Source organism: Symsagittifera roscoffensis, chromosome 3, assembly GCF_963678635.1.
Source record: "Symsagittifera roscoffensis chromosome 3, txSymRosc1.1, whole genome shotgun sequence".
Classification (NCBI taxonomy): domain Eukaryota; kingdom Metazoa; phylum Xenacoelomorpha; order Acoela; family Convolutidae; genus Symsagittifera; species Symsagittifera roscoffensis.
Window position 1 is genome coordinate 11,852,236 of NC_087064.1, and position 19,316 is coordinate 11,871,551.

A 19,316-nucleotide genomic window follows, 5' to 3' on the forward strand; every position below is an offset into this window, starting at 1 on the left:
TCATAAAATACACTCGAGAAATTTAAATTGGAACTTACATATCGACGCACTTGAATATGAGGAGTAAGTTATAACTGAGCAGCTTGAGAATTAAGTAATATAACTAAATAAGTTTTAAGGCCAATTAGTTTCAATAACAGAAGTAAGTTTTGTCTCTAGAATCAAAGTCTCTGAATGAACCCTTTGGACACTCGAGTTGTCCACTCTTCCATTCAGAGTCCACTCCTTTCCATTCGAATAATTGTTCTGTCTCAAGTCCGTATTCGATTCTCCTGTTTTCAGGACAAGACAGCTCTACTCTCTTGATATTTCGTATCGAGAAATTGCGAATAGCAATTTCCTGCCTTTTTCTTGAGTAGTTTCCCGCAATTGTTAATTCGGGTGTTCTGATTTCTGACTTTTTCATTTTCAGTTGGTTCGAGAAAATTGAGCATGACAGGCTCGATTCGAATTTTGCAAAATTAAAATTTCACTCCAAAATTACGTATTTCTCAAGGTCAAACCCCCAGACATGACCGACTGGCACAACGTCATTCTTCTGATTGTTTTTAGCGCGTCATGTAAGCTATGAAATATTTTGGTGTAACATGACTAACATGAGTCTGACTGAAATATAGGCATTGTTGTGAAATGGAAGGCGACCACCAGAATACTGACAAGATAGTTGCTGATTTCTCTCTGAAGGAGGGCGACTATTGTATCTTTGGAAACCGACTAGATTTGAGGGTGAGTGAAGCTGAATTGGGATTTTAAGTTTCCATAATTTAATCAATCTTTTTCTGATTTGTCTGAGAAATTGAGACGTTACATTTTTTAATTTTGAATCATTGATTTAGCTTGATTTGTAATTGATATTATATTGCTCAGTTCTGTTACAAGCAATCATTTCAGATCCGGTCGGCTAATGGTGGTCAATACATTGGATCTGGTCACCCAATCAACGCGCCTCATCAGGTTGGCTGAAAATAGTTTCAATGTCAGACAATACATTTTTCTTGATTGCTTGCTCAATGATTGATTGCTCCTCGGTTACGTACCTACTGACCGTTTAATATTTTTCAGCGTGCCAAAAAAATAGCTGTTGCTCACATCACTGAAATTTACCTTAGTTTTTTGCCCTTGAGTTTGGCAGGTTTGAGGATGGAGTCAATTCATCCTGTGCTTCAAATACATTCAAAAACACGTGAAAATGGCAGTAATAGAGTCTGGAATTTCATCGACGGTGACTTTCTTTATCGACATTCCTTGTAGCTTGAGCATGTACAAGATTAGTAAATTAGTCATATTTGACTATAGTTTTCAAGAAAAAATAAAATAAAAACTTAAATTGTATAAAATATGTTTTATCAGAAGAGTTTTATCAGAAGTTTTATCAGAAGAAAAACTTTATTGAAGGAACCGCTTTAAAAAAGAAGCAACTAAAATTTTTCAGTGTAGATCAGTTCAAGTCTGAATCAGCTTTAATATGATATATCACTCCACCCATTGTGATCGTTTTTTTGGTGCCTGTTTTTGAGTGGAAAATTCCAAAACACACGCAACGAACAAATTTCTCCCCAATGGTCGGAACAAAAAGGAGCGGCCGAATTCTTTCAATAAGCATTGCAAGGAAAGCTGTTTTTTCCGTTTTTTTTCCGACGGGCAGAACTAATGCATACAAAAAATGGTGCTGACTCTTCAGCTAAATTTCAAATGATCCTATTTTGTATGTAGGGGGGTCATGCAGGAGGCTATACATCCTCGGGAAATGCTGGGGGACTTCCAGCGGGCGGTGTAAACTCATCGGCTTCCTCTTCCTCCTCCTCTCTTGAACCCCTAAGACTGTCATCTCAGAGCTACTACTTGGACGGAGACTTATGCGAAATGCTGGGCATCAACTACAGTGTGTATACTAGATTTTGAAAAATATTTTGATTTTTTGCTTAAAGAATTTATCTAGATGCTGATTGTATTGATCTAGATTTTTGTGGCGTAGAGCAATAGTTGACCTCCACGGTTTTTCTTTTTTTTGTGTTGTAATTAGAATTAATCTATTAATCTGAATGACAGTTTCCCTCTAAGTAAAACCGCATTCAACCTATATTTAACTCGAGGCACCCTCGGATTTACTTGTTTCTAAACAGTTCAAATGTACAGATGTTATTATCAGGGGCGGATTTAGGAATATGACCCCCTGCCGACCCAAAGAGTCACCCTTTGTTCTATTTTGAGAGAGCCATTTTTGGTGACGTACCCTAAAAGTTTTCTAAAGGCGACTTCGGCGCCAATAAATATTAATTTTGAGGGGGAGCGCGCGCCAAAAAAAAACGCAATTTCTTTGTCAAAATTTTGTAATGCTTTGGGAGAGCTCGGAAAATCAATTTGGTCGACCTAAAAAAATTCCTAGATCCGCCCCTGGTTATTATTTATATGTATATTGTGTTGTGCTGTTAGGCATGGCGACGTATTGGTACGCGTACAGGGGCGCGAACAGGAGTGTTGAACTGGACATGCACAAGATAGACAGACGCTTCTACCGGGGATGTCCGCCCACCGCACATGACCTGTGCGATGTGTACCAAGTGGAGGACAAACCCAATGGTGCCTCAGAAGTCTACCATCTCAATCTCGTAAGCAAATCAGATAAAGTATAAAATATCCATGGCTTAAAAAGTAATTAACATAAATAAGGAAATTAAATAAGAAAGACCTTTTCGATAACTGAAGCTGAATGCAAACTGATTTTGAAAAAAGTTCATGATGTCTATTAGAGGCTTGGAATTGTAAACGGAGATGTCAAAATTAGATGCTGGTTTACAAGTTATGTGTTCATATAACGTTAAAAAAATCCAGATTTTATAGTCATGGGTACAATTAGATACGAAGTATTGATAACGAAAAACATTTATCAGAAACCGAGTTATATTAGAATACATTTTAGGTAGGCTTCACACATGGCCAAGTTCAATTGACAGACTATAGAGGAGGTCAGAATAATGGGAGGACATTCAACGAGGAAAAGGCATATGAACAGAGCAAGGTCACTTGTGTCAAGTGGCTCCCAAACTCAGGTCAGCTTGGGGCAAAAAAGCCAGACAGTTAATTCAACTGACATTAGTAGAAAGTCTTGGTTTTTAAGTTGTCCATGAAAATCAAAAACCAATTGGTATTTAAATCAAGACTTTCGAGCTCAAATCAGACAAAAAATCAAATGTGCTGATACAAAACAAATATCCTTATAGCATCAAAGTATCTTTTTTGTCATTCCAATTCAAAAATCAATACATTAGTGAAGAATCTACCTAACAGGTTTTGAAAAAGGCAAAAAGTCAGTTTATTGCGTCCTCCATTGTGACTAGAACGTTTTTTAAATTTTGCCAGAACTGTAAAGATGAAAGTGTTTGTTTTAGAGAATGAGTTTGTGGTTGGACACTTGAGTGGTAACCTTTACCACTACTCGGCAGCTGAACCCAACCACAGCGGAGTGCCAGTCTTTGTGCCAGTGGCGCAGAAGGACACGTATATAGTGTACCAGTCAAGGGCAGCCGCATCTACAACATCCCAGAGTCAGGGCAAAGGCAGGTCTGTTGTTGTATATGCAGTCTGGCGACAATATAAGATTTTCTAGAGAAGTAGATTGGCCTATTGAACCTTATTAGGTCGATCAAATTGATTCAACGAGCTATCAAAAAACGCTTCAAAACTAAGCTGTTTAGTTTCAACCCGTTTAAGGCATTTTTTTTGGCAGGTTTTAACGTTTTTTTTTGGCGGTCCCGCTTTTCAATTCAGTTTTTGTTGTTCCTAGTTTACGACATAGGCGACCTTAGAGAAACTTCAGCGTTGGCTGACCAAAAATGGGTGCCGTAAAAGTTGCAAATGGGTGGGTGAGCGGGGCGAAAGCCCGACGGAGCATCGAATAAAAAATTTTCACAAATCAATTTGGTCCATTTTTTGATAATACTTCAAGTATGATTTCTTCCTGCTTCCAACTCCTGGTTTATCGAATTCCAGAAACGTTAAAAAAGGGAAACGGAAACAGCCCAGATGCGAAATATTTTCCAGGCAAAGAAAAGCTGAGTTTGATAATTTGCATCGAAATTACTTCGTTGTTAGTGGTGCACCATGAGAACAGAACAGCGATCCCTCCGGTTTGGAGCAATTATTTTGATTGAAATCTGCTATGTTTTCTTCAGTCAATCGCAGCTGCAGCAAAATGGAGTGCCCTCAAGTGCAGTTCCTCGAAACCCACTGCACAAATGGATAGTGGGCCACGGGGCAGTCAACGAGGTCCAGTTCGCTCCTCACACCGCCAACAGACTCAACAGAACAGCCACTGCCACAACACTGAGTGAGACAATGAAATCTTAATCATTATCTGTTTGCTCTATTAGTAGTCCAAACGTATAGTTTGGCACAGTTCAGCTATATAACTGCGATAATATTCTATTCCCTCTAAGTTGACAAAATGTAGCTGTATAAAAAAAATGATTCGGATTGGCTGAAAATTCCAACTAGAACCAAGGTTAATTTTTCCCTACCCAAACAGAATGGGAGGGGGGGGGGGGGGGAGTGGAGGATTTTTTGTCATGTATAGAATACAGAACGCTTCTGATCTGATATGCTTCTGTGGTTTAGTGTTGGCGCTGGCAACTGCAGATGGCTTCGTGCGCATCTTTGACTTCCACGGGAGGGAGTTGATTGGACAAATGAAGAGCTACTTTGGGGCCATGTTGTGTGTGGCCTGGAGTGGAGACGGCATCTTGCTGGCGGCTGGGGCTGAAGACGATTTAGTGCATGTCTACTCCATGCAAGAGAACAGGGTCATCCTCAGATGTCAAGGTCACAGGTAATTACAGCAGTTTTAATATAATTTTAATCGGAGACTAAAGAAGACTCGCCTGTAAGCCGACTTAGATTAAACCTGAAGACATCTCTTAGCACTGGACGTGGGGTGTTTACGCAAAAGTTGTCGTGTAAGTTGAGTTCTATGTTAATTCTGGGATATTTGACCTATTTCCTGAACTTATCTGTTACAGGTCATGGGTATCAGCGGTGTCTTTTGACAGCCACTTTGTGCAGTCGAGAGCTCACGAGTCCATGCTTCTCTCCCGGACCCTGTCTCAGTCGCACAGTGTACGGAGGCACAGCAGGAGTTACAGGCTGGGATCCGTGTCTCATGACACCCACTTAGCACTGTGGGATATAGATGAAAGTCTTCTCTTGGCAGCATCGAAAGAGAGAAAGTCACGAACCAGGTCGACTGGAACATCAGGCTAGCATCAATTATTTAAACAAGAGGAATGGTAGTCTTAGATTTCAGCTAGACTGCGAAACCCTTTTTTTGAGACCAATGAACAAATGGAATGTCGGGCTGGGAGTCTGATGTTTTTTCAAAGCATCTTTTCTTTGAAAATTATTTGATGGGTTGTTTCTTTTTTTAAATTCTAGACATGCTTTGCTTGTACTTATTTGTGTTGCCTGTTTCAATGCCGGGAGCAGAAATTTGAAAACGCTTCAAGTTGTAGAAGTATGCGTGTAAAATGGTTAGCATACAATAAATTCAGCTGTTTGCGGCTGTTCGTTTTGTGATTATGAAGTGTTTTGTAACTTGATGTTTTCAATAATATTTGACAAAAGTTTCGATGTCCAATTAGAAACTTGCTATGAACCTCCCTCTGACGAAACAGAATCTCACGGAATTCGATGAATTCTTTTGCAAACTCTGATTGAATTATATGTTTTTTTTTGGGATCAACGCAACCTCCTTCCCCTTAAAAAGACCAAGATAAGATCTTCTAACCCAATATTTTATATGAACAAAATTTTTGAGCACTACGTGTAAAATACTCAATTTTGATTGGCAAACATTTCCGATTACAACCAAATTAACTTCCTCCCCCTAAATGCTTTTGCTGCTAAGATGCTAACTTGGTCCGTGTTTTTGCAAACCAAAATACAAAAGCAAAAAAGAGACGAAAAGATTGAAAAAGAAGTGAACTACAGATGAGCGATACCTCGAAAAGTTTATTTTTCTATAGATATCCATGTATAGTTTTCGAACTATGACTTCGGGGTTCCAAGTATGTTTTTTACAGTCTCGCGATACAGCGAAAACATGCCATCTCCCAAAACGAGTGAATCGCAACACCACCTGGGCATGAGTATGGTTAGCAGTAGCAATAGCAAGTCAATCCACTCTCAACATTCAGAATCGACTTCAATGTCAACCAATTTCTCATGCACTCCATCAGGTCCTTCTCAGAACTTGGCTCCTAATACACACGCCACTGCAGCAGTTACCAGGTACAGTAGCAATTGAGTCTGCTCTTAATATCCTCTATTTGAACAGCTAACGACGATAATCTGCGTGATTTTTGACTACATATAGGTTTCTCACATTAGGTCCAACAGTCTGCCGGGCTCGAAGGTCAACAAAGTGAACAATGCTGATCCGAAGCAAGGTCAGGGGTCACCTTCGAAAGGCAAAGGAGAAGGTGGTTAGTATTTCTCTTTTTTCTCTAATTGAAATTTTGGATAACTTGAATTGTACTACTGGAATTGCATCAATTGCCTGGTTACTATGGACTTTTATTAGTTGATGTATGAGCTGGTGTGCGTGTTAAAAATCTCGTGGAACCAGGAAACGTGAATGATTTTTGTGTCAGAAGCGGATTTTAATATTTACACTTGCGAAAGCAAATGTCTTGTAATCGGGAACTAGACTTTTTTTTACCGGAAACAACTTCTCTTACACATGTAAGAAATTGATATTGCTTTATTATCGAACTTGCGCAACTTCCAGGCCTCTTCCCACTTAGTCTGGATTTAATGCAGTTGCCTTTGCACCCTATGGTCTGGGGCTCGAGTCCCGGCCCGAGCCTGTTTTTTTTTCAGTGGATAAAGTTGAATTTTTTTCCGGTAAAACTTGAATAGTCTGACTATTGTTTGTCGACTAATGAATTGTCGACTTAGTTGCCACACCACGGGTTTTTGTTGCGCTGTGAGAAGTTTTCATTACAGTTTCAAATGTCGTTGATTATCTTCTGTAATTTTAATTTGCTAACCCTCGCTGGAATCTTTCTTTTTTCTCGCTTAGAAATTTTATTCATCCTAAATGATTTCGGCCTATTCTTTGTCCGTTCAGTGAAATTATTTTGCATCGGGTTAACGGCACAAATTGATTACTTGCGCTAAACGGGTATTGCAATCGGGTACAGGACTTTTTTCCCGTAAACAACTTTGTCCACAGATTTCAGCATGTTCGTATATTGTTTTTTCCACTGTGCATCCCTTTTAGTGTTTTTCCATTAAATTTGCAGTTCAAATTTTTTACATGATATTTCTTGGTATTTTTTGAATTTTCGACTTCGTGGCTTTCGGTATTTTTTTTGTCGGCCTAGCTTCCTCTTTTAGTAGTATCCGATTTTTCCCATCCAACTAAATCGCTCATTTGAATTAAAGTTTTTTCAATTTTTTGTTGTTTTTAGTGTTCTGATTTACCTGCTGTTTGCTCTTTGTTTGTATATTTTTTAACCTTGACATGGTATATATATTTTTGGTTTTTTTTTCGCTTGAAAACCTTATTCTGCCCAAATTAGTTCGGATTATCTTTTTATTGGTTTACTGACCTAATTTTGAGTCGTTTCCTTGGTAACATACTAATTATGCTCATCTCTGGATTGCATAAAATGCTAAACATCCTAATAGAAATTATTGATAACGTTTTTCCGGACAACAATTTTTTTTTGTTTATTTTTGCTTTGGCTTTATATGTTTAGGCCTATATTATATCGGCTTATCGGCCTGATATTGCGTCTTTCGATGAGCGAAAAAAGTTTGTGTGCATTTTTGTGTTTTTAGGGCTTATTAACGTTTCATAAGTCTGAAGTCCTGTTGATTTTGTTCGGCTTAAAAGGTTTCTGCCAAGGCATTTTGGCTTTGTTACCGCTTGGTAAATTATCTTCCGATGTTTTTTACATTCTATTGTCTCAGAATGTTTTTGTTTCAAAAGTAGCTTGATTCATTGTGATAGATCTAGTTTTTTTCGACATTTTCGATTTTTTTCTTGTGATGTATCGCAAGTGGTGCGAAGCTCAACTTCGCCTGTGTTTTTTTTAATTTGGATAAATCAGTTCGGTTGAATCATAAAAATTGAAAGTTTGAACAATTATGTTGCTCACATTTTTTTATGATAGTTTCCCTTCCAAATTTTTATCCTATGAAAAATTTTTCCCCAATGATATTTGAATTGTTGGACTTTCTTTTGTCTGCTCAAATTTTGTCGGCAAAGTAATTCTTAAAATTTGAAATTCCCAACCTTGTAGTTGGGTTCTGCGAGGGTACTCTCAGGAGTTCCAAGTTGCAACTTTTGCGTCCAAAGGCGACTGCGCAAAGGTTGTTAGTTTTCAAGATGTTACATATTTTATGTCTTTTTAAAAAAATTATTCAAAGAACTGATATAAAAAATTTCACAATGTTTGAAGTTTTCATCATCTCTATAGTGAGGCTTTGAAAGGGTATTCCTAGGCATTGCGAATTTTTGTCTCTAAATGTGACTGCTCAAACTTTTGTGGTTTTCGAGATATGACGTTTTTTGTGATTTTTTTTTAAATTTCAGAAAACTTTAATTTAAAAATTGAATAGTCTGACTATTGTTTGTCGACTAATGAATTGTCGACTTAGTTGCCACACCACGGGTTTTTGTTGCGCTGTGAGAAGTTTTCATTACAGTTTCAAATGTCGTTGATTATCTTCTGTTATTTTAATTTGCTAACGCTCGCTGGAATCTTTCTTTTTTCTCGCTTAGAAATTTTATTCATCCTAAATGATTTCGGCCTATTCTTTGTCCGTTCAGTGAAATTATTTTGCATCGGGTTAACGGCACAAAATGATTACTTGCGCTAAACGGGTATTGCAATCGGGTACAGGACTTTTTTCCCGTAAACAACTTTGTCCACAGATTTCAGCATGTTCGTATATTGTTTTTTCACTGTGCATCCCTTTTAGTATTTTCCATTAAATTTGCAGTTCAAATTTTTTACATGATATTTCCTTGGTATTTTTTGAATTTTCGACTTCGTGGCTTTCGGTATTTTTTTTGTCGGCCTAGTTTCCTCTTTTAGTTTTCGATTTTTTACCATCCGGCTTAGTATCGGATTTTTCCCATCCAACTAAATCGCTCATTTGAATTAAAGTTTGTTCAATTTTTTGTTGTTTTTAAGAAAAAAATTATTCAAAGAACTTTGATATAAAAAATTTCACAATGTTTGAAGTATTCATCATCTCTATAGTGAGGCTTTGAAAGGGTATTCCTAGGCATTGCGAATTTTTGTCTCTAAATTTGACTGCTCAAATTTTTCTGGTTTTCGAGATATGACGTTTTTTGTGATTTTTTTAAATTTCAGAAAACTTTAATTTATAATTATTTTTCAAAGTTTTAAAATTCCCAACCCTGTAGTGGGGGTTCTCAGAGTCTTCTCAGGAGATGCATATTTTGCCTCTGAAAAGGACAAATGACGGCTAAAATCTATTTAGTTTTCAGACATGACGCTTTTTGTGATTTTTTTTCAAAATATTTAAATTTGAATTTATTTTCAAAGTTCGAAATTCATAACCCTGTTGTTGTCATAGTACTCTCAGGGGTTTTGAATCTGATCGGCAAGTTTTTTTGTGCAACTCATTGTAGTTTTCGAGATATGACGCTTTTTTAATGCTTTTTTCAAAAAAAAATTTTTAGATTTTTTAAGTTTGAAGTTTCTGACAATTTGACATTTTCAACGGTGTAATTGGGTATTGTGAGATTACTCTCAAGAGCTGCAAATCTCAGTCAAAATGCGGTTTCTCAAGAGCTTTTAGATTCCAAGATGTGACATTTAAAGTTTTTTCAAACTTTTTTCTCATGGTTTTTCAGTTTTATGATTTTTCAAAATTCGAATTAAAAACTTGAATATAATAAAACTTTTAAAAAAATTAAATTACCAACACTGTTATTAGGTGCTGCCAGAGTACACTCAAATGACGCAGATCTTATTTCTATTATATTCGTTTTTTATTAGAGGCACAGGAGGTGTGTTACATGCTAGTATCAGTTTAATTCTTAATTTTTAGTCTGGAATCATCCTTTAGAAATTAACCTTGCTCGTTTATAGAACTTTTATATTTGTTCCTGCTCAATTGTTTTAATGGTAAAGCACACGTCGTTGGGTCATGTGTCCCGAAGTTTAATTCCCAATCGGAGCGTGTTTTTACACAAGCAATGCTTGTGTTATAGTATGAACTATCTTTTTTTTCCAACCTAAGTCGCAAATATTGTTGCGATAAAATGTGTTCATTTTGAAAGTGTTCATTTTGACCAATAACCAGCTATTAAGTAAAGACAATGCTAAGGATATTTACACAGACCATGATTGTTCCGACGTTCGTAACGAAAGTAGCGGATTATTTGTGCTCGGAGTGGTTTTTTTCTTCAGACAAATTTCGACTTTTTAGCTAGCCATTTTTGACGGGATTTTTTGTATCATTCAAAAAGTATTGTTGTTTTGAGCTTAATTTTGGAAAGATATTTTACCTGTGATCTTTTTTCGTAAAGTTATGGGGGTTTAAAAATTGCCATTTTGTCCAATTAGTGACATAAAACGCGCTATATAATTCGCGCTATTCGCGTTATAACCTGTCATAGAAATCGTTTCAAATTGGTAGAAGGATGCTCATTGGTAGAAGGATGCCATAATTGATTCGTTACTAGGAGCGGAATTTATAATTTTGTACTTAATATGGCGTGTGGGGGGATGATTTTCACAAAAAATCTCAAATTTAAAACAAAAAATTTCGTTTTATTTTTATTAAATTTTATTTTTTCATTTTTTACTGCTCCATAGACTGCTCTTTAAATTGGGGCCTTTTAGTTGGTAAATTTCTTTTTTTTTACTGCTAATGCGTCATAATTGGCGTGCGTCACTTGAAAAATTTTGTAGACTCAAAGTTTTACTCATTCAATTTTTCCCAGTAGCCTTATCGGTCATATTTTTGCTTGTGTATGCGAAGTGCAACTTCGCCTCTGTGTCGACTAGTGGTTTTTTTTAAATTTGGTCGATTTCCTATGTTAAAATGAAGGCAAGCTCCACTATGGAGCAGCAAGGGTCATTTTCGTTTTGGCTGATTTTTTGCTACTTTTTTTCCGTAGCCCTTGGATCTATTTTCTTCAAATCATTTTTCCCGTTGATTCTAGCAGTATCAGTTTAATTCTTGAATCATCCTTAATTTTTAATTTAAAGAGTTGCGAATCTTTTTCCTGTTCGCTAGCTTGCAGTATTATGTTTGTGTTGTCTGGCAAGTGTTGTGAAGCAGTACTTCTAGAAAAATAGCCTAGCTCAAGTTTTAGCTTAAGTGGTTTGACTTCTAATTCAATTTTTTATTCACTTCAAAATGAAAAGCAAGTTACGCTGTACTATAAAGTAAGTGCAAATGGGGCAAAAAAACTGTGAATGACATCTTATTACGAATGTGTGGCTTATATATAATTTCCCAGCTGAATAAAACCGAGCGGCTCCGAGCAACTGAATAATGTGCCAAGCGACTCCGTTTTCTCAAATTTGGTTGGATTATTTATTTAGAAAGTGGCAAATATAAAAAATGTTAGAAATTCATTGATTTTTGAAGTGATGTATCATTTTCTACGAAATCCATTAATTTCCTTTGCGATAAGCAAGTGTACTGCAATCGGGTGCTAGACTTTTTTCCCGAAATAAATTTGTTTACAGGATCTCCGATTTCAAGATCTGCATTTTCAGCACATTGCACTTCTAGTAACTGTGTCTTGAGTTAATGCGTTACTGGATCTAGTGTTGAAAATTTTCAGATGTGAAATTGTTTTTGGAGGCTTAATTGCCGGGTGCTATTTTTTTTAAGAAAAATCTATTCAATTAACCGTTTAATTCATTTCTAAGAACTTAAAACACACACACGCTTTCATACTTACTTTTTAACACGTTTTTAAGATACACGCCAGCTAAAACTTTTATTTTGAGAAGAAAAACTTTTTGCTTGATTTTTTTAAAAATTACTTCAGCTTTTTTCGAAGTTACGTTTTCTGATTTTTTTTTGTTTTAATAGTGCGTGCAGTTAGCTGAACACGACTTAGTATCAAAATTTATTTTTGAGCAACTTCATTTCAAATCCATTCAAAGTGATGGCACAGCGTAATGTTCAATTATAAAAAATTTTCTAAAATAGTCTAAAATAGAATTCTTAAATTAAATTTCAGGAAAATTTTTGTTTTCAATTTTTGATTTCACTTTTTTGTACTTGTTGGATGTTGCACGTTATTTAAGATTATGAGTGTTTGACAGTATTGATGTAAATGGGTTTATTTTATAGGCTTTGAAAGATTTCTATATTTTCTGCGAATTCTTTTTTGTAGTATTCGTTTTATTGTTTTCAGCACGTTCGTTGATTGTTTTATATTTAAGTTTTCATTTTCAATTTATAACTTTTTTCCGTTCGTTTTGATTTTTGGTTGTAGCAAGCAATCGGAAATGTCTTATGATACATTCGGATCCATGGTTTTCAGAGAAGATTCTTGGTAAATTTTGGATCATGATTTTTCGACCAAAACATCAGTCCTTCGTATGCTTTCCATCTAATAGTTATAAAAAAAATGAATGGAGTTGGTGCAACCTGAATCCTCTATGATTTTGGTAATTGTGTTCTATAAGACTTGCAAAAAAAATTTCAGCCGAAGGTTTCTTCAACATAATTTTTTTTTTCGTAAGAGCCAGTTTATCATTCGAACTTCGGCTTGTAGTTATGTATTGCAAGTGGTGCGAAGCTCTGCTTTGCATCTGTGTTGAAAGATGCTCAAAAAGTGAATCAGTTTTTTTGGGTTTCGTAAGTTCATTGACACTTTTCCAATCTTTCTTTTCTAAATTTTTTGTAATTGCAGCTGTGGTTGATGTGAGTCACGTGGTACCATTGTTGAAAGAGAAAGAGAAAAAGGACAAGACTACACCCCTATCCATGTTCAGGTCATCATCCTCTTCGTCTTCTTCAAACGCGTCTGGAGGAGGCAGTGGATCTACGTAAGCCTTGTAGCGAAAAACGGGTTTGCTTAAAGGTTTCAGTTATTGCATATAGCGATTTCACTAAAAGCTAACAATAAGATGTGCTTTCTTAAATAGACGTTCTTTTGCATTAAAATTGAGCGTAGCTTTGTTTAAAAAACATTGAGTTATAGAATTCCTTCAGAGCCAAATTAGGCTCGGAAAGAATTATAAAGCTACGATTGAATTGTGTAAAATGCTTTCTGATATTTTTAAGCATTTGCACTGGAACTGTGTTTTTTTAGTAAATCGCAGAGCGGTAGTGGCAAGGGTGGCCTGCACCACATCAACAGACAGAAAGTGAAGGTGGAGGAGGAGGCACAGCTGCTGTTTGCCACAGGCGCATGTCCTCGCAACGGAACCATACCCTCTCTAGAACCATCCGTCTATGCCAAGGCCTCCTTCGAAAGACTCACGGCTATAGTATTCATGTGAGTGTACGAATTCCGGCTCTGTTTTCATCATTGTTTAAAAAATGACTTTTACGGAATACAAAAACTATATTTTCGGGGGCTCAATGTTTTGTTACTCTTCTAAAGCACTATAGTTTGAAAACGCCGTATATAATTTTGTCTCTAAAACTAAAACAGTCGCGCGTCAGATTTGATTCAGATGAATAGTTACACGTGCTAGCTAGCGAGCCTAGTGTCAATTCACGAAGTCCACTTTTTTCCAACCTTACATTAAAATAAACTTCTAGCACTTTTGCTAGACTTGGCAATCAAATAGGATATTGTATATACTAGTTTGGTGGCTACTGTTTGACGGCTGTCAAGCGACTATGGCGCAGATGCGAGGGGGATCGACTACATTACACTTCGAAACTTTTTTGTAATGGCGATTAAATACCATCATTTGTATCTGCTATATTAGTAGCTAGTGTTTGCAGATTTACAAACGAACATGGCGCAGATGCGACGACGTGAAACTCTGAATCCGTCTAGGTTTGATTCCGGCGTAAGACGATTGCTTACGCTGGCGAACTTTAGTGAGCGTTAGTGATATACTACACCTATTTTTTTGACCTAAGTCGCAAATATTGGTTCCACTTTAGGGGCACCATTACAGCTTTTTGATAGCATAAGCTTTGACATTCGAGTAGTATAATAAGTGAACTCAGTTGATACATTTTAAAATCATCAAATGAACCGAAAAAATCAAACAACATAGCAATAATATTTCAAAGCAATTTGCTTCAAACAACATAGCAATAATATAAACTCGATTTCAGAACTTTTATAATTCAATCCCTCGCAATTTTTTGAAGTACATATTTTATACATAATAGGGTTTTAGGCTTTCCAATTTTTGCATTCCTTCAGTGTGTGATATATTCTAAACTATTACTTGCAAAATTGTGTCTATTTGTATTTGGTGCCACTTTTGCTGCATCGAATTGGAAATTTGTTAGCATATGTAGCTGCTTTATTAAGAGTAATGAACGTAGTGAGTACTCTTATGTAAGTCTTGCTGATTTTTTTTTCAGGAAAAAGACTTACAATTTGTTCACGCTCAATTTTGATTTTTCGCGGTTGACTTGTTATTTGTTTTTGAGTTCAGTGCTTTTTTGTTAAAAGGAGGGCAAACTCCACTATCGAACAGCAAAATTGTATAAGTCACGAAAACCGTGATCGACTTCTAATTTCGAAAATGGAAATTAATTGTCAGATTTCCCAGCGAAATAAAAGTTTTAGCTATTGATCCAGTTTTCTAAAATTGATTCAAGTTTAACAAAAAAGTATACATCATAAATTGTTCTACAATTTCAAAGAGCTTTAAGGCCATCTATTGCTTTCTTCGAAATTCAAAGGTTGAAGATTTTTGAATAAACAAGTCGATTTTTTTCAGTTTCCTTACGTTAATTACTACGTTCAGTTGGCTATGTTTTGTGACTAGTATTTGCCGGTTGTTAAGCGTTCGTGGCCGAGAGGGCAGGGCGTGAGACTCCAATTCTCAAGCTCGGAGGTTCGAAGACCATACGTAGCAAAATTTAACTATATCGAGGCCTATGCTATCATTTCTTTCACTTTGCTGCTTTTTGTTCTGTTCTCGCTACTGCTTGCGAAGCGCAGCTTCTCTGTGTAAATTTTTCGTTTTCTGAATTTTCATTCTTTCAATTTTAAGAGATGCTTTTTTTTGCTAAGTTTAACTTCACTTTTCTATTACACTTGCAATAGAAAGTCTTGTAATCTGGTAGTTGACTTTTTTGCTCATAACAACATCTTACAAATGATAGAAATTTTTGGTAAATATCACTAATTGTAGTCTAGAGGTAAAGCCCGCTGTGAGTATATTTTTTTTTGCACGAAAACTTAAGTTTGTTCACGCTCAATTTTTTTTTAGCGATTTTCAAGTTCTGTTTTTTCCTTCGTTAGAAGGAAGGCAATTACAGTTTTGAGCAGCAATTGTGTTAAGGTCACGAAAAACTACTTGTTATTTAGAAAGTGTATTTTATTTTTCAGATTTCACAGTGAATTAAAATTTTTATCTATTGATCCAGTTATCTCAGTCATATTTTTATCAAAAAGTGTCAATTTTGAATTGTTCCTGAAATTCAGAAGGTTTTAAGGCCATATATTTTTAACTTCGAATTTCGAAAATCGAGTTTTCTTCAGAAAAACAAGCCATTTCCTTGCAATTCTTGACTCAATTTTTTTAAGGTGCTCTTGTTTTTCTGTTGGCTATAATATTTTTCTATTCAGGTTTAAGATCATATTTTTAATTAAATTCAATTTACTGCTTTGCTTGCAGTTGCTTAGTTTCATTTTTCGATTAATTCAGTAGGTTAATATAAAAGTTACCAAACAATGAAGTTCCTAAGTACGGTTATCCAGTCACTGAATTAAGCGTTTCAGTATATTTTAAAAGCACTTTCTTAATATGCAGTTTTGCAAAGTTTTGCAAGAGTTAAATGTGTTTGGGTATAGAACAATAAATCTCGTTTTTTTTCTCATAACTTTTCCTCGCTCTTTTGGTCTGCTAGAATCAAAACTGAAAACTGAATGATGGAAGAGTGTCGTTCGTTTTAATGTAGGGCCAACTGTTTTGTGGTGGGTGGAAAAGAGGGATTTGTCACAGTATACGCCAGACCAGCAGTGTTTCACAGTCCAGTACAATCCCCTAGGCACTCAGAATCAGGTATGACTATAACAGCGACGCACGGACTTCTCTCATGATTTGACGATTTTTACTATAATTGAAGATCACCTAGTTGTTTTCGTAATGGTACATTTTATTGAGTGTCCAAAAATATAGCTTTTTTATGGGTTTTTAATAGGCCGATAGTTTTTTTGTCTTTTTTTTCTGATTGTCAAGAAAGCAATGAATCGAGCCGTGTCTTAAATTATTTGAAACTATGATGTTATCTGATTGCAAAATTTTAATTTTTTTTTCTCGTTTCCCTTTGGCTCAACAAAATTTCGTCACGCTCACATGCTATTTTTATTGCAAGTTGTGTATTATCATTGCTTCGCCATTGTTTATAAGTTTCCTTTGTTTTTAGGTGACTATCTTTCATCAGTGCCGGAATCAAACTCACAATACCAACTAGCTCCTCCGCCTCCTCAGCAGAAGGCCCCAAGGTCATACCAACAGCACCACCACCAACAACAACTCCAGCAAGTAATGAGCACTTGAAGCCATCTAATTTTTTATTGTCAAGTTTTGAATTAATTCTAAATGGCCCCATAAATTTAACATCTTTCGCCACTGTTTAAGAGCGATTTGAATTGTTTAACGGAAAGTATAATTAGCAATTTTAACAATTATTTTTTGGTGTTAATCGACAACCAATATTTAATTAATGACTAAGCTAACCACTGATTTCGAATGTCGCAGGCGCAGCATCATCACAAATATCAGCAGTCACAAGTAAATGCCCGAGCTGCGCCCTTCTCCCCGGGACCGGGTGGCGACCCGGGAGTGGGACAACAGCAGCGTGCGGCGATGAGTGCAGCGACTGCAGCCAGTCGCATTCCGAGCAGCAACAGTGGTCACCAACTGTCTTCTATTGGAGGTGCTGCCCACGTCAAGCAGCACAGTCGAGGCGAATGATTTGATTTATGAATCTTCAAGTATTTATTAATATGGGAAACAAAATAGAAAGTGGTAATTTACATACCTACATGCATCCCCTATCACTGATTACACTTGCGATCAGCTTTAAAAATGTTCCGACCACGTATCCTAGCACTTCAGGTTCCAATTTTCTTAACGTTTTTTTTTTGGTTAGCTGATTCTTGTAAATCAGACTGTTAACATTTGGAAAATTACTGGAAATAAATGACATGAATTAATGATGTCATTTTCTAACTACATCTTGCATTCTACGAAAAATTTCTGCATGTAAAATTCTTGTAAAGTATCCTCAAAATGGATTTCTGCATGTAATGTAAAGAAACCTCAAAATGGTCGGAACAGTGTTTCGGATAACAATTTGATCAAGCAACGGTTGTGTCGTAAGACCAATTCACTCTTTTCTAGCCAAACTTTTCTGTGTTCAATTTTGGTGTTCAGTTCGTGTGTGCTATTGGTTCAATATGAAATAGCTTAAGCAGTATATCAGTTTGACTACAGCACAATCATAACAGTTAACGCTTCCGTGGGTTACATGTTGAAACAGGTGACTATTTGCTGGGAGGTCAGCTGTTCGAATCGCGTGGTAGACAGAAATTTTCGTTTTTCAAACGGTTATTTTTTGAACAACTATAGCTCCTCTTTGCCGTTGCTTGTGTCTGTTAAACATAGCTTCACCTCTGTCTTATCCTTAGTAGATTTATCTTTTCCCCGGAAGTTTGGACACAACAATGCTGGCATTTATCTTTACAAATTTAGCTGTTAGATTCTTTGTTTTCTCTCTTACAGTTCTAGCCATAGCGCCCCATTCAGTTCAGGATTAGGATCTAATTAAAAATCTACGCTCCAAGCGGCCTCTCATAATTTTTTCCAGCCGACTCTCATAAATTACTGCTCAACTAAATAACTGAATTTAGTTTCCGTGTACTGCTAATGTGTTGTATCCGCTTTACTGGAATATAGAAACTTCCCTCTCAAAAACTACCCTGCCAAATCTAAAATTAAAAGTTCAATTGAAACAACAGGTATGAAATAACTGAATTTAGTTTCCGTGTACTGCTAATGTGTTGTATCCGCTTTACTGGTTGCTGGTGTTTACATATGTGAGCTTTAGCGAGTATAGCATAATAGTATGACTAGTCTTTTTTTCTAACCTCTAAAATGACACCAAAAATATTGGTGCCACTTTTAGGGAACTTTTACGGCTTTTTTGATAGCATGTGCTATGATTTTCGATAAGTAATAAGTTAGCAGTTGATGCATTTTTAATTCATCCAATTACTCAAAAAAAGCTATTTGTTTCAAAAATTTGTACAAAAGTTTTACATGCAAAGTTAGCGTGAATGCCTTTAGTTGATTATATTTGAAAAAACTACATGCTAATTTTACCTGTTTATATTTGGTGAAACTTGCTGCTGTTTGATGAAACGTGGCGCAGATCTGAGGACGTGCGATTACAAATCATGTGCTTTTAGTTTCGAATCCGCCACAGCAAAGTTTTTCATTTTCAAGACTCGTATTTTCTCGCTCTTGTTTGCGAAGCGCATGTTGGCCTCTGTGTTAGAAGACAGCAAGCGTAGCCATGACAATAGACTCTAAATCTATAGGTTGGACCGCCGAATCACTTAGGTGATAATGTGTTTTCAAAGTCATCCGTTTTTAAGTGTCAATGAATGTAGTGAAGAGACTCCTGTAGTTCGTGTTTAAGATTAATGAACGCAGTGAAGACTCTTATATAGGTCTTGGCGGTTTTTTATAAGTTCAGTGCATTTCGATTGTTAGAGGAAAAGCAAATTCCACTATCGAACAGCAAATGTGTAAAGGTCACGAAAATGTGATCGACCTCTAGTTTCGAAAGTGGAATTTGATTATCAGATTTCACAGCGAAATAAAATCTTTACCTCTATCCAGTTTTCTCAAATTGGGTTAATTTCATGAAAATTGTTAATAATAAATTGTTTTTAGAAATTAAAGAGGTTTAAAGACATCTACTTTTCGAAGGCTGAAATTTTTTCAAAAACTAGTTAGTTTTGTTTCTGTTTCTTTGCGCTCATTACTCTTTTCCAACTCAGTTGGCTATGTTAATCTTTTTCATTTTCATGAAAAGGCTTCAAAAATGTTCGCACTCAAAGTAGATTTTCAGCTTTTTGTTTTTTCGAGTTCGAT

The 19,316-nt window shown here is 36.1% G+C and overlaps 2 protein-coding genes across 2 annotated transcripts in view; both read left to right on the top strand.

Annotated features, from left to right (window-relative positions):
- The window catches only part of LOC134841450 (vesicle-trafficking protein SEC22b-B-like), a 105,128-nt gene that overhangs the window by 34,754 nt on the left and 51,058 nt on the right, over positions 1-19,316 (top strand). The window lies entirely within an intron of this gene.
- LOC134842956 (WD repeat-containing protein 20-like) lies at positions 534-17,304 on the top strand. The gene is made up of 16 exons (XM_063859495.1): positions 534-726; positions 892-954; positions 1,714-1,882; positions 2,434-2,609; positions 2,921-3,050; positions 3,390-3,561; positions 4,173-4,327; positions 4,615-4,825; positions 5,016-5,251; positions 6,075-6,282; positions 6,382-6,476; positions 12,920-13,055; positions 13,322-13,507; positions 16,111-16,214; positions 16,579-16,697; positions 16,914-17,304. Exons 1-16 carry the CDS (start codon positions 631-633, stop codon positions 17,127-17,129), a joined length of 2,472 nt encoding a protein of 823 aa, XP_063715565.1. The 5' UTR covers positions 534-630; the 3' UTR covers positions 17,130-17,304.